Source organism: Crassostrea angulata, chromosome 3, assembly GCF_025612915.1.
Source record: "Crassostrea angulata isolate pt1a10 chromosome 3, ASM2561291v2, whole genome shotgun sequence".
Taxonomy (NCBI): Eukaryota; Metazoa; Mollusca; class Bivalvia; order Ostreida; family Ostreidae; genus Magallana; species Magallana angulata.
This window is the reverse complement of record NC_069113.1, coordinates 46,332,605-46,346,347: the sequence shown is the minus strand read 5'-3', so window position 1 is coordinate 46,346,347 and position 13,743 is coordinate 46,332,605. Positions and strand designations below refer to the sequence as shown.

At 32.6% G+C, this 13,743-nt stretch overlaps 2 protein-coding genes across 3 annotated transcripts; one reads left to right on the top strand and one right to left on the bottom strand.

The window, feature by feature from the left end:
* The first annotated feature begins 2,503 nt into the window (after positions 1–2,503).
* Positions 2,504–9,750, top strand: LOC128177840 (uncharacterized). 2 transcript variants are annotated; one of them, XM_052844722.1, is made up of 3 exons: positions 2,504–2,607; positions 6,940–7,128; positions 9,467–9,750. In XM_052844722.1, the coding sequence occupies exons 2-3, from the start codon at positions 6,979–6,981 to the stop codon at positions 9,611–9,613; spliced, it is 297 nt and encodes a 98-aa protein (XP_052700682.1). In that variant the 5' UTR covers positions 2,504–2,607; positions 6,940–6,978; the 3' UTR covers positions 9,614–9,750. The 2 variants fall into 2 exon arrangements, with proteins under 2 accessions (XP_052700682.1, XP_052700681.1); XM_052844721.1 differs by lacking the exon at positions 2,504–2,607 and adding an exon at positions 5,585–5,717.
* A 123-nt stretch (positions 9,751–9,873) lies between these two features.
* Positions 9,874–10,804, bottom strand: LOC128175184 (uncharacterized). Its single transcript, XM_052840625.1, has one exon. It carries the CDS (start codon positions 10,798–10,800, stop codon positions 9,958–9,960), a length of 843 nt encoding a protein of 280 aa, XP_052696585.1. The 5' UTR covers positions 10,801–10,804; the 3' UTR covers positions 9,874–9,957.
* Positions 10,805–13,743: the final 2,939 nt, after the last annotated feature.

Below are 13,743 nucleotides of genomic sequence, written 5' to 3'. Positions count from 1 at the left end.
TTTGGTGAAACGGTCGCTATATATAATTACATGTCTCCCTTGCCGTGAAAAGGACATGGTCACGATTTAAGCTGACATTTCCAAATTTTCAGTGAGTAACCAAAATGTCAGGGGTCGACAGGTGAGATACAGTGCTTCCAATATTCTTTGTTATTTTAACGTGATTATATTTACATCTTTTTTTCTAAACAAAGTAATGAATTGACATGAAAGAGACGGTTACAGTAACTAAAAATAATTATGTACCTTACTACGATAAATAAAGGAAATAGCCAAGTCGTATTATACAAGAATTTGAGTTTGAAATCAATTTTCAATACTTATATTGCTAGTATATCAAATTATGGCTGTGAGATATGGGACATGCATGCTGCAAATGACATAGAAAAAGTACATTTAGAATATATTAAATCTGTGTTAAGTGTGAAGAAGAATACAAACACTGCAATTGTATATTTTGAAACTGGGAGACTATGCCTATAAAAATTATACAAGTGTTTAAAATATTCAAATTTTGGTTCAAATTGTTACAAAGTCAGAATTGTATTTTGCAGTCTAGGTCCAAAAGCTATATAATGGATGTGAATTGCCTTTGCCATCTGCTGAAAATAGGGTTAGAAAAATTAAAAATAAACTTTTTGAATTTGGTCTAGGGCATATAAGGTATGAGGAAGAATATATACATTGTGCAACCTATTTTCCTATAATTAAGCAAAGAATCATTGATCATAACTCGTAGAACAGATTAATTCATCATCTCGATTATACTTTTACAAGCATATCATTGATCAGTTTTCATTACAATTTTATTTAACAAAATTTACACCTTCTACATATAAGAAACACATTGCAAGAATCAAATTGTCTTCTCATATACTTGCAACTGAAAGTGGACGACACACGAATGTACTAAAGGAAAGACGTTTTTGAAAATTTTGTTCTGATATTGAAGACAAATTCCATTTTTTTTAAATATGTACAGTATAGAGAAATCTGAATAAAATATATAAAGATATATTACTGGGAAAAACCTTCTGTATACCAATTTGTATAACGTTTTCAAAATTTTAAAGAAATGTGCAATTTGGGGAAGTACATGTATCTCCACCTAGATTTTAAAATTAATGACAATTAGGAAATATTCTCTTTTTTTTCTCCTGTTAGTAAACATTTATCATATATACATTGTCAATGTACTTCACTTATGTACATGTACTATACCATTACTTCAATATTGCTATTAATTATATGTAACAACCTATGCCATAAGATGTATGTCTTGTACAAATAATAAAATCATGATTATTCTGTGCAGTCCGTGATTTTTTTAGGCCGCTGAAGATTTTGACTTATCGATAAACTGGTTAGAACCATCTTCGCTAGCCAAAGGTTTTCGGTCCACTTTGCTTCCCGATGGGGAGCAAAGTGGACCGAAAACCTTTGGCTAGCGAAGATGGGTTAGAACTGGATCATGTAGATTTCAGTCCTGTCAGTTTATATAGAGCTATAAATCACAATCGGAGATAATATTCCATTGACGTATATATAATATATCTATATTAGAGTAATTTGATACTCTAACAGTCCTATCTTTTATGACATACCCCCTCCAAAAAATAATTAATTTAAATAAACATATCAGCTTTTAAAAACGGAGAGGCAGACCTATTACATTATCACAACAGGAAAAAATGAGGATAACACTGATTTTTTCATTAATCCTTAAAATCCCGAAAATGGGTTAAATGGGAAAATATCTCTCTCTCTCTCTCTCTCTCTCTCTCTCTCTCTCTCTCTCTCAATTGAAATGAGGAAATACCACCTCAATCTTGGACCTTTTACGTACAGCGGTTTGAAATACCTACTCACGGATCCTAAACCGGAAAGTGAATCGCGGCCAGGATTACAAACCAATAGATCTAAACATTGCGTGTTCTTCTACAGACGTACTTAGTCGTTAATTACTACATTGTCTATTTCGGTAAATCACAAAACACCTGTATGGCCTTGATAAGTCCGTCCTTTAGGTTTGGATGAATGATTAAAGGAAATCTGGTTTTATTAAAAGTTTTATGTTGGCCTTCGTGTATTTATATACATGTACTTGTTTGCTGTTATTGAAATAGATCGTTCCAACAAAATAAAATTTATACTGTGGGATCATAATTTAAAAAAAACCCACTAAATAAATAAATAATGATAAATAAAATTGAAAATCAACTATATTTGGCATTAACTGATAGCAGTTTCCATTTCTGGAAGTGTTGGTGATTTGCATTAATTATGACTTTACCATACATGGTCGTTGTTACACTTATGCTGTCATATCGCTGGTGAAAATAACTGGGTGGATAAATTGGATTACAAGTACAAAAGTTGCATTGTAATTCATATTATCAGTTTTGTGGTGTAAAGTTTAATGTACTCCAATAGTTATCACGGTTATTCCTTCCACACATTTCTCGCCTGGAATCGCCATACCTCTAGAATGCTCACTATCTCAGCAAATCAGAAGGCGAAGGGCGGGGAGATCGATCCTGGAGATGTGTATATAATGCTGATGTTTGGTCATCAGATGGACAAGAAAGATACATCCGATCTTCTAGGGTAAGTCGTCTAACAAATAATTGCTCAAGATTTTCTCTTCATTTTTTTTTTGTTCTTTATATTTTATTTGAAACCTTTTGTTTAACATATAATTTTTTTTTATTTACAAAATTACCAAAAAATTGGAGATTTTTTGTTTCTAACTAACGTTTAGACACTTTACAAGTGTCATTAAAGTAAAAAAAAAAATCAGATATTTGTCGACATTTATTGAAGTAATACACTGTAAAATGTAAACATGATTTACAGATATCTGATAAAATATATTTCAATTTCCATGAGTGAACATAACCAATTTTCGATTAGATTTCTTACATTAGTACCTGAGTAGCCTTATCGTAGGTGATTTTAAACTGAAATCACTTTTTTTTTCAACCAAAACAAGAAATGCGTGGCGTATTGATCTAAACTTGTAAGAATCAAAATTCGATTTATAAGTTCTATTGATAAATAGGTAAGATCTTGCTTCTGGTACTAAACAGTTACTTTTCCATTTCTTCGCGATCTTTAATACTGACAAAGTGAACCACACTCAGAATGTTTTCCTAATAATATGTACTCACATTTTACCGATAAATTACCGAGATCTAAATTCGTTTATTTCTCCCGTTATTATACTATACATAAGATATCCTTTTCTGTCCATGTCGTAATCTGACTCTTAAAGAGTTAAGTGAATCATCTTTATGTATGATATCAACACCTGGTCACTTATAGATTAGTTCGTTGATCATATTTAAATGCTGCGGAATATGTTTTTTAGAGTCATAACTTATATTTTGTATCTAAAACATAACACAATGAACAAATTAAAGAAAACTATTTGTAAAAAAAAGGATTAGAATCTACATGAAGTTGCATAGAAGAAGACGAACTGAAAACTGTCTTTGATGTCGTGTGATCATCCTGATGAGGAAGCCATATTAAATAATAACCACAGAAAGTCGGGGGTGTCGTGTTGTAGTGTATAACGATCAGTGGCCGGGGGGTGTGAGTCCCGATCCACAGACGCTATAAACATCGCTATTAACCGCCAACAAACCGATGGGATTGATTGACACCGAGGGCTGGAAGTGCTTCCCCGTGAAGAGAGTTCCATTTATCAAAATCATAGTGTTTCGTGTTAAACATAGTTATGTGAAAAGAAAATGATAAAAACAAATTATGATATAATCAACTGTGATAATAGGAATTAACCCCCCCCCCCCCCCAAAAAAAAAGAATTTAAAAAAAAATGTACGGACTAAATAAGATTTTTTCTAGAAAATCTAAAAAGTGTTCGACATCAATTAAGATGCTATGGGACATCTTAAGAGAAAATCTTTAAAAGAATAAAATATTTCAGAGCTTCATCGGGTTTCGAACGCATGAATTGTAGTTCAGAGGCCTGCGTTTTAACGCTTCCCTTCGCTGTTACCCATTAAATGAAGTATAAAGTTTATTTACTATTTTTTCGAATGAAAGTACGACACAATATGAAGATGTCTCATGGTTTTTTGATTAACTTGCATTTTACAGATAGTGTCACTGATAAAGAAAGAAACATATATATATGTATATTTAGCACCAATTTGTCCAGAAAAAATAATATCTTTTATTAAAATATAAACGATACAAAGTTTTAAAAAGTCAGATGGAGAGCTTGACATTGTCTATTACGCTTATTATTAGATTTTGGCCACAGTATTGGTGAGGTTTGGGTAACACTGGTTTAAATTTGTAATATTGGCTTTGGTAATGGTAAGATTAAGATAGTGCTGGTTTGAAGAGTTTTAGCTAGAATAGTGGTGAAGATTGGTAATATCGATTTGAAGTGTTGGTTAAAGTGTCGATTTAATCAAATTAATTAACTTTAGGTTTGCATAGTACTGATTTACAATGCTGGATATAGTAATAATGAGGTTTGGGTAATAGTGTTTTAGTTTTTACTTTTAGCTGTGATAAAGGATATAGTATTGATTAGTTTATCAATTAGGCTAATAAAATGAGGTTTTCACAAAACCCAGTTGTAATGTTGGTTACGATAGTAATGATACCTGAATAAAACTTGCTAAAAGTATTTTCTTCGATATTTGTTTAATCTAGGTAATTTTTGGTAACGAATTGAGATTTGGCTAATACTGGTTTATATTTTTGCTTATTAAAACATTGTTAGCATATAACTATGATTCGTTATATTGATGTGTGTTGAAAGTTGAATATAAGTAATTTTTTTAAATATAGAAATTACATGACTTTGCTGTATATTGATTAAAAAATATCTATCGAATTTATGGCAAATTAAATCTATCTTGTAAAGGATATTGAAAATTCACAACTAAGCCATTACGAAAACAAATTTTAAAAAACGACAATGAAGAAATTTTTATATATAGTATTATAATATTAATTTAGCAATTTTATTTATTAGCAATGGCAAACCACCAAAAAGAAGAAATACACGTAACTTTAAAATCAAGATAACACTAGAAGTACTTGAGCATAAAACTAAAAGGCATACTTTTTGCCCCTTGTGGAATTGAATGACTGTAAAAACAAACCCCTGTCGTTATAAATATGTAGCAAAGTGTCAAACTTTACAATGACGCCTTTAATAAATAACAATGTGAAATCCGTCGGGATGGGACCCTAAGATGTAGAATTTTTATCTCCCGGTATATTAGCCATGGGCAACGAACTCGGCGGAACAGCATCACGATTAAAAACGTAAGACGTCACGGATTTGCTCGCTTGGATTATTTGGCGTGGGTGGGTCAGGCATAGGTACCAAATCTCTGTTTCAATGTGAATGAATTATGGTTGACCGCACCGCTAGACGCTTTATTTTGGGGGTATCCTTGGATGTAAAAATACATGTACTCTTACGAACACTTAAGCAGTTTAAAATTGTTTAAAATTATCAATAGGAAAAACCCCGGACATTAGGTATATCGTCAATATACAAAGGATAGCTGTACATTTCGTAATAAATTAATACGTGACGGGTTAACCTTGAATAAGAAACATCCACAGTGGCGCCGTTTTCATTCGTTGACGACCGCAATCTTTTAAGTTTTAAAACTAATTCACGCAACTTTTTTTTTTTTCATTATGGAATAAGTAAGCAAAACGTAAGTATTGTTTCAGATTTGGAAAATGTTTTAAAAATTACTTGCTGACTTGCTTTGCGTGAGGTAGTTGAACATTTATTTTCTATTTATTAATTTTATCATTAAGATTTAGGAAAACAAAGTCGTTCTATTGAATGAATTGAAAAAAAGTAAATAAATAAGTATAAATTTGCGATAAGCATTTAATTTTTTTCTACTTTTGATGTTAAGTCATAAGAAACAATTCATAAAGCTTTTTATTGTGTTAGCGTGAAATAAAAAATTATGACAAAAATTTGGAAAAAAAATTAGCCGCCTCATGCAGTAACTTTATAAGAGAAACTCTGCTTCCTCTTTACTTTAGATATATATATTGATATTTAACTTACAGACGACAGTATAGATAAAAAAAGTCAATTAAGGAGCACATCAGAAGAAATGAAATCAAGCTCCTGAATTCCGTCGTTGAATCACTGCTTTTGTCACCGGCTCTGATTAAGGTCGTCATTCATTTGTACTCAGAGTCAATTAAGAAGAGAACTTCATTGATTTCAGAATTCATGCTACTTGAAATTGCGACAGAATCATGCGTTGCTAATGAGGACTGTTTCGCTAATTTATATCAATTTATCGGAATTTTTTTTTACATCTACTGTTGAATCGTAACTCAAGAACGGTATTGGATGGGTGGGTGGGGGTGTTCAAGGAGATATCCCCCCATAAACAGAACTGCCATGGTCAAAGGCATCAAAATGACAGATCTATATAGTACGCAATTACACTTTCAGTGTGTTGAACAAGATCGACAACACGAAGATTTCTTTCAATCGTTTGAATCGTTTCATAAAAAAGTATATAGAGCTTGAGGTCCTTTGGTTTTTATTTTGATTTACATTTAAAGTGTGGTTAAAATTAGTGAAATAAAAACTATGCCTTATTTTTGAAATTGTTTAGTTTAAACAATATTTTTTACTGAGTCAAACAAAATTCATTCACAATCGAAAGTGTATTAAGATATTGGAAAAGAAGCCATGAGGCTTAAATCCATTTTCCCCTTGATAACGTTCAAATTCCGTGTAGGCAGAAAAACATCGAAAATGTAACACTGAAAAAATTGATAACAAATAAAATTTGACATTTGCCTAATGATTTAAAGGTTGAAAGTGATTTATTATTTTTTTTTTCTTTAAATTTTTTGTATAATTATTGTTATTTTTTTTTATTTTTTATCTTTTTTTTGTAGATTTGAAAATTGATTTCCAGACTCGGGAAGGGCCTCATCATGAACACCTGTATCATCTCCGTGATCCTCGCCCTCACAATCAGCATGTCCATGGTCAAGTCCTCACCCATATTCCCAGTGGTGGAGCTCTCGTCAATGCACCCACGGGACGCATGTTTATTCATTTGCAGCATATGTTTTCATTCTGAGGTAAGATTCTATTTCACTTTGCAAGAGCACCCCCTTTTCAAAACAATGTTATGTTCACTGGTTAAATCATAAAGCCAACACTTGCAATAACGTTTTAACTAACGTTTTGACGTATTAATCCGTGCGACGTTACGTTTGAATTTCGTATAACTTTTTTGTTCTCCATGAGGACAATTCAGCTTTCTTTCTCTCTTGTCGATTATATAAAATTCATTTAAATTTGAATTTTAAAACTAAAGAAAAGTAACAGATAATAAAAGAAGAATATGAATTGATTCAGATAAGAGAAAAAGCCTGAAAAGATTAATACACGTAATCTTAGGAGTAATACAAAATATAGGATTGAATGGAAAAAAAACCGAAGAATAGGTTGCATGTACAAAAATGTACATAAATTTATATTTAGACACTAGCCAGCTAACATTTTGTAATAACTATTTTAATCGCATGTTTGATTCATGCTTACTCGCTGGCAGGGACATATGTTATAAGTAAGGTGGCGTCAAAAAATGGGCTATGGGATGCAAACAAAAGTGCATAGTAAAAACATTGACCGCTACAGTGTGCGAGAAATGGGGAGTGTGATATTATTAAAAGTACAGAGAAGAAAATAATGGGACAATTGGTTTTATTTTACTTTCATGTTAAATACTGAAATCTGATTGGTTTAGACTCAGTTGGTAATCCGTTCTATTACCCTCAGCGTTAGCAACACACTTAGCAACGGGTAACACAACAAATTGTTACATGCGCGTAAATTATGCGCGTACGGTTCGCCGTGGAATTCACGTCATTTCTATATAAAAGCAGTAAAAAATCTATAAAATTAAGACATTCAGTATTATAAAATAAATAGTGCCTGTTTGGGAGGATAACAGTTGAAATTGACACCCTCGAAAACTATTGTCAACCTCCGCTTTGCGTCGGTTGACAATGGTTTCCTCGGTGTGTCAATTTCAACTGTTACCCTCCCAAACAGGCACTATTTATAAAGTGGTATGGTTTGGAGACGGGCTGATGTAAAATTCTTTTTATCGAAGTACGTAATTGATATGAATGGGAAAATAATTTCTTACGAAAATATATCCCAAGAGATATAGTATTGGATTTAGATTATAGATTTGTTAATGGATACAAACGGAGTCCTCACAATGAGCTACTAAACATTAGCCTCAAGGAGGGGGGGAATAAATATTTAATGAAAAATTTGAATTGCAAACGATGTAAAAGTGCATTTCAAAATTATGTGTACATGTGTTATGTAAATGTGTCAAACAGCAAAATTTCTGTGTTTTACATAATTTGGATTGCGCTCCAAGCTTTGTCAACACAATTAGCTAAATCAATTTCACGCTTTCGTGAATGCTCTTCAATCATGTCACTTATTTAAATATACAACCAAATGTCCATCTGTAATGAAAAATAAATTATATTTATCGTGATGTCATTAAGGAGTGAATGTACACTCGACCCAGTGGTCAGCACGGAAAGACATCCTCCTCAAAAGGAAAACACACTGAATCCGGTTCCCGTAAAGCTCATAGAAATCCAGTAATGATTGGGTGCAGCATTTAAGAGTCCTTTAAAATCGATGCGACTACGATAGTTCTTTCGAGCCAGTAATCCGGATTAAGAAATTAGCTAGCAGTAAAGTCGAGCCGTGTACTGATGGAGACCCTATATAAGACAGCGATGACAGCTAAGCTTTCAACTAGTGATTAAAACAGGCCAGACCCGTGCTTTGAAACTCGGGAACATCAATGCCCAAGTTTTGTATTGAGCGAGCGATGTATTAACATGTAAAGGAAATAGTTTCCGTATTCCTTAATTCTCAGAGATAAGACATCAATGGGTCTCCAAAAATAAAAGAAATCTTTCGTTGTTTCAGTAAGGTTATTATAGTTAAAAAACATCAATTGACCTTTCCACATTCTAATATTTGAGCTGCTTTAAAAAGAGTTTTTTAACCGGTTGGTATGACTATGGTGCAAAAATATGAATTAACTGACGGCTTTTCTTCCAAATCACTGTACGAAACATCAATGCTATCAACATATTTGATGCAAGGAGAATTCTAACGGCCTTCATCTTTTTATAAGCCAAAGAAATTCATGACATATATAATTCTACGGATAAATCTTAGTTTAAGATTAAAATGGATTGGCATGTGACTTTTTCTGCTAATATCTGTAATATAACATATACATATGTAATTGATGATCGGTCCATCTTATACCTATGATTTTTAATTTTAACAATAAAGTAACTACATTTAATGGATTAAGTCAAAATGCATATTTTGATTACTTGAATTTATATTAATTTTGTTTGATTGCAGGAGAACTCCATGTTAAAGTGTGCAAACAACTTCTGTCTTTCTGACTACGGTTTCAACGGCCTTGGTTACTTGTGGATCGGCAAAGAGTGTGCTCATTGGCCAAGTCTGGAGAAATTTGTTGCTGCCGAAAATGTTCTGAAGAATTAAACACGTTACGCCTGTTTATAAACTTGTTGAAGTTTTACATATCTATTGATTCGTTTTTACAATGTCATTGACTTTTAATTTATTTCAGTGCAATCTTCTCATTATACATTTTAATAAATGAAATATGAAAAAAATGATGGCAGATTTATTTCTATACTATCAAACATCAGTGGGGCTAAAAAAAGTAAGATAAAATTGTCTGAAATATTCCTAAACTTTTCCGTTATTCAAATATAGCCCCCCCCCCCCGCCAGAAAAAAAAACATTTAGATAATTATGCATAATTTTCAAACATCTTAAAGACTTTTTTTCAAATAAGATCATGAATTCAAGAAGCGATGTATTCAGTCTTTCGATTCCAGAAAGTTTCTGAGAACCGCATCGTTCGCCACGTTGTAACCAATGCGGTGATTGCAGAGGAACCAGTAAGAACTGCGGTAAGAGTCAGTGCTCACGTTATCCGTGCACCAGGTGCGTGCACAGAAATTACAGGTGCGCTGCAGAGGTGATCGCACTTTTAACTCAGTCCTGCAACGGCAATGCTGATCATGGGGAGTAACAATTTCATTCAACCGACGTTTTATACCCATCATGCAATGTTTAGCTGTTACCAATTCCTCCCTTTCTGCTTCAAGAACGTAAAGTCGCTCTTCGTACACTTTGGCTTTGAGTTCCGTTGGGACATCCTCTGAGTCTCTGACCATTTTCCACAAACTCTTAGACATGGCACATTTCTCCACACAATATTGGAGAACCTCGAGTAAACAATACTGATTAGACATTTTTAAGCATTTGACGACAAATTCTTGAGGTTTATCGTTTGTTTGTAGTTCTTGGAGAATGGTTGATGCGCACTTATCTCTAAGCTTATTGATTTGGTACTCCTCTGCTAATGGTAATAAACGAATAGCAGAATCAGCCCCATCAGCCAAAGTGTCGTCGAGTCCCGGGTTCAAGTAATCCAGAAGTTCCTTGATATCTTTGGACCGCTTCCCAGGTAAATGGACCTCTCCTTCTTGCTTTTCTTTGAACTCCAATGTTAGCATGCTTTTGAATACTGGCGAGGCATACACGAGAAGACACCTGCATACCCTGAATCGTTCATTTTCGACGACTAATTCGATACCAGAAGTGGTATCATAAGAATCGTATGGAGATTCTGGATTTTCTGTGAAATTAGTTTCCATTTAGTTACGTCATGACGTCACAATAATGGTTTTGTCAAAATTGTATTACGTCATAATTGTTTATTATGAAATTTAATTAATGGAACATTTCGTCATATACGTTTTGCCAATTATATTTAGACACAATAGTGCATTCTAAAATTGATAATTTTACCACTGAACAAAATCAAATTACTTATTGGTTGCTCTGGTTACCGCATATTTATCTTATTACAACTCACAGTTGTAAGAAAATAACATTTGACGTTGCGCTTATTTACATAGTGTAACGTCATAATGACACTATAAACGTTAAACGTTGGTTTACGAAAAAAAAAAACAACAAAACGAAACAAAACAAAAGGATAAGGAAATAAATAAAACACATAGAAAAAATAATGATATAATAACGTCGACGTCATATGTAGACCTCATACTTATAATTTCAATTCACTGATTTCCAGCTATCTTCATATTTAAAGTGAAATCATTCTTTAAAACGCGTTTATCAGCATAAGTGAACATGTTCCCTATGACATCATTAAAATGGCGGCACTTGTGATGATCAACATTAGTGTCTTAATTGAGATAAAATTACAACATGACAACACATACAAATCTAAAACAATTCAAAAACAAAAATTCAAAACCCAACGGATTTAGATAACAAACTTAAGACAAGTTATCTGACTTGATGTAAATCCGTAGTTTCCGTAAATTGCGTATACATAAAGAATGGCATTGTTACGTTCACAGATGAAATGTCCGGAGATTGTAATACTTCGATGTCACACTTCATTGTAGAAGTATACCCCTCAATATGGCTTAATTGCATTTTAAGCAAATATAAATCTACTTGACTTTTAATTTGAATTTAAAAGCAATTTCGAAAGGAGGCTGGCAAACGTAAATCGTATTTTCTTGCAGTGCTTGCTTCATTCCCACTCAAATCAAATTCATTGAAAAACATACTGAGAAAGAAGAATCCCGATTAGGATGTGTTTCTAACTCGAAGGACAGAATAATTCTAGTACGACTGCTGATGGCATATAAGAGGTTGTTCAATGGTGAGAATTTATTGAACGAAGAAGATTTAGTGAGATAAGACAAGTATATCTCAATATTGGTTCCAATAAAATCCATAGAGATGTTAGCTTCTCGGGGTGAAATGAACTTCTGAAATGACGTTTCAAAACGAGACCCTCTATTAACAAGTATTCACGCCAAACTCTTCATGGCTTTGCCTTTAAGAGTCTATTACGGAGAGTGTTGCTTTCTGGTACGAATTAATATTTAGTATATATGATAATATAACGAAAAATATCCTGGGAGCTTCTCTCACATTTTTATTCTTTTTTATCAAGGACATGCAGATATCATTAGCTTATGTTTTTATTGTAAATGTAACACGTACTATTTCAGCGCATGATTAAAGAGCCTTTCCCAAAGTTCTTTTGCTTTTGATCAAAAGGAATGCAAATGCTTACGAATTCTAGTATTGCACGATTATACAAAGGTAAACATTTCATGTGTGTGACGGGTGATTTATTATACATGTCTGAGTGAAGGCAAATCTAAGAAGGTTTTTGTCGAATAATATGAACGAATTCATTTTATTTATACTTATTGACAAAACTACTAGTAGTCATATTTAAAAAAAAATGTTAATATCGTTTTCATAATTTCTATAGTCGCAACCAGTTGTAAAGGGAGAAAAATCGATTAAAAAAATAAAACAATAAATGTTTTTTGGGACATATTCGTTCATAATATTCGACTCTATAAAGTATTTTGTAGAAATATAAAACAAGAAAATGATAGAACCATATTCCCCGTTTCTTCTAAATCATTTTTAACATAATTAGCAAACTTATAATCTTTCAATGCCACAATTTCAATTTAACAAATATTTTATTATACAAATAAGTAGATATGATTGGACATTAGACTGTGCCTAATATGTCAGTCCACTTCCCAAGGCCACAGCCACCAATGGAAAAACAAAAATGGAGTAAGTACGGGAGAATATTTTCTTATCAGAAATATTACACTTGAGTGAAATAATATAGTACAAAACATTAAGATCTTCAACGAAACGAGTTTAGAGATAAAAGAAAAAAAAGCTGCCTTTTACTACTTTGGACGACTGTGCTACCTCAGATCACGATTTGATATACGCAGAACTTGAATCAATATCTGAATAAAAGCCCATCTTGACTGCATATAAACCTCTATAGATGTTTATATCTACTTGTTTTGAGGAAGTGACAGAATCCATTAGAGTACATATCTTTTAACCCTTGTCGTTTATTTAATATCAAAGAAAATTGTTGATCGCTGTTCACTCACATGTTTTTGTGACTTATGCTCATTAATACACTAATCGTTTATCGGCTACGTCTGCTGAAGGTACTGAGTTTGCCGTAAATTGAAAACGTTCCATTCTGTAAGTTATAAAATTATCATGAACGTTTAGGCTACAGCGGACATTGCACGCTTAAAAGTATATGACTACTGCATGCAAACATATAATTGCTGAGGATTATTTAAATTCCATGCATTTTTATAAATTAATTTTCATAATTTTCATTTTCTCATTCCCGCATTCTTAGCGTATAGATTACTTAAAATCTTTGTAAAAAGCTAAAAATGTACACTTATCAAAAAATGAGTATCTTGATATCAAATGCTAGTAGAGGAAAATAATAAAGGTTGTTTTGTCTGTATGCTGTTCGATTGTACGTGTATATCCTGATTGAAATAGTAATAAACTAAGCGCCCTTCCATTTACAACGGTGCACAAGATAAACAAATGGAAAGGAGACATTGGTAATTATTAATACCTTTGGATTCCGCAGCAGCATATAACTGTCATCCATAGTTATATAGCAAAAGAAACAACACACAAAAGCCAAATTCAAAATCACAAATGCCCATATTTTACGTGATTGGTGGAAATTTCAT

Coding starts and splice junctions, on each gene's coding strand:
- LOC128177840 (XM_052844722.1), top strand. CDS start 6,979: ATGAACACCTGTATCATCTCCGTGATCCTCGCCCTCACAATCAGCATG. Junction 7,129..9,466: donor GCATATGTTTTCATTCTGAG/GTAAGATTCTAT, acceptor GTTTGATTGCAG/GAGAACTCCATGTTAAAGTG.
- LOC128175184 (XM_052840625.1), bottom strand. CDS start 10,800: ATGGAAACTAATTTCACAGAAAATCCAGAATCTCCATACGATTCTTAT.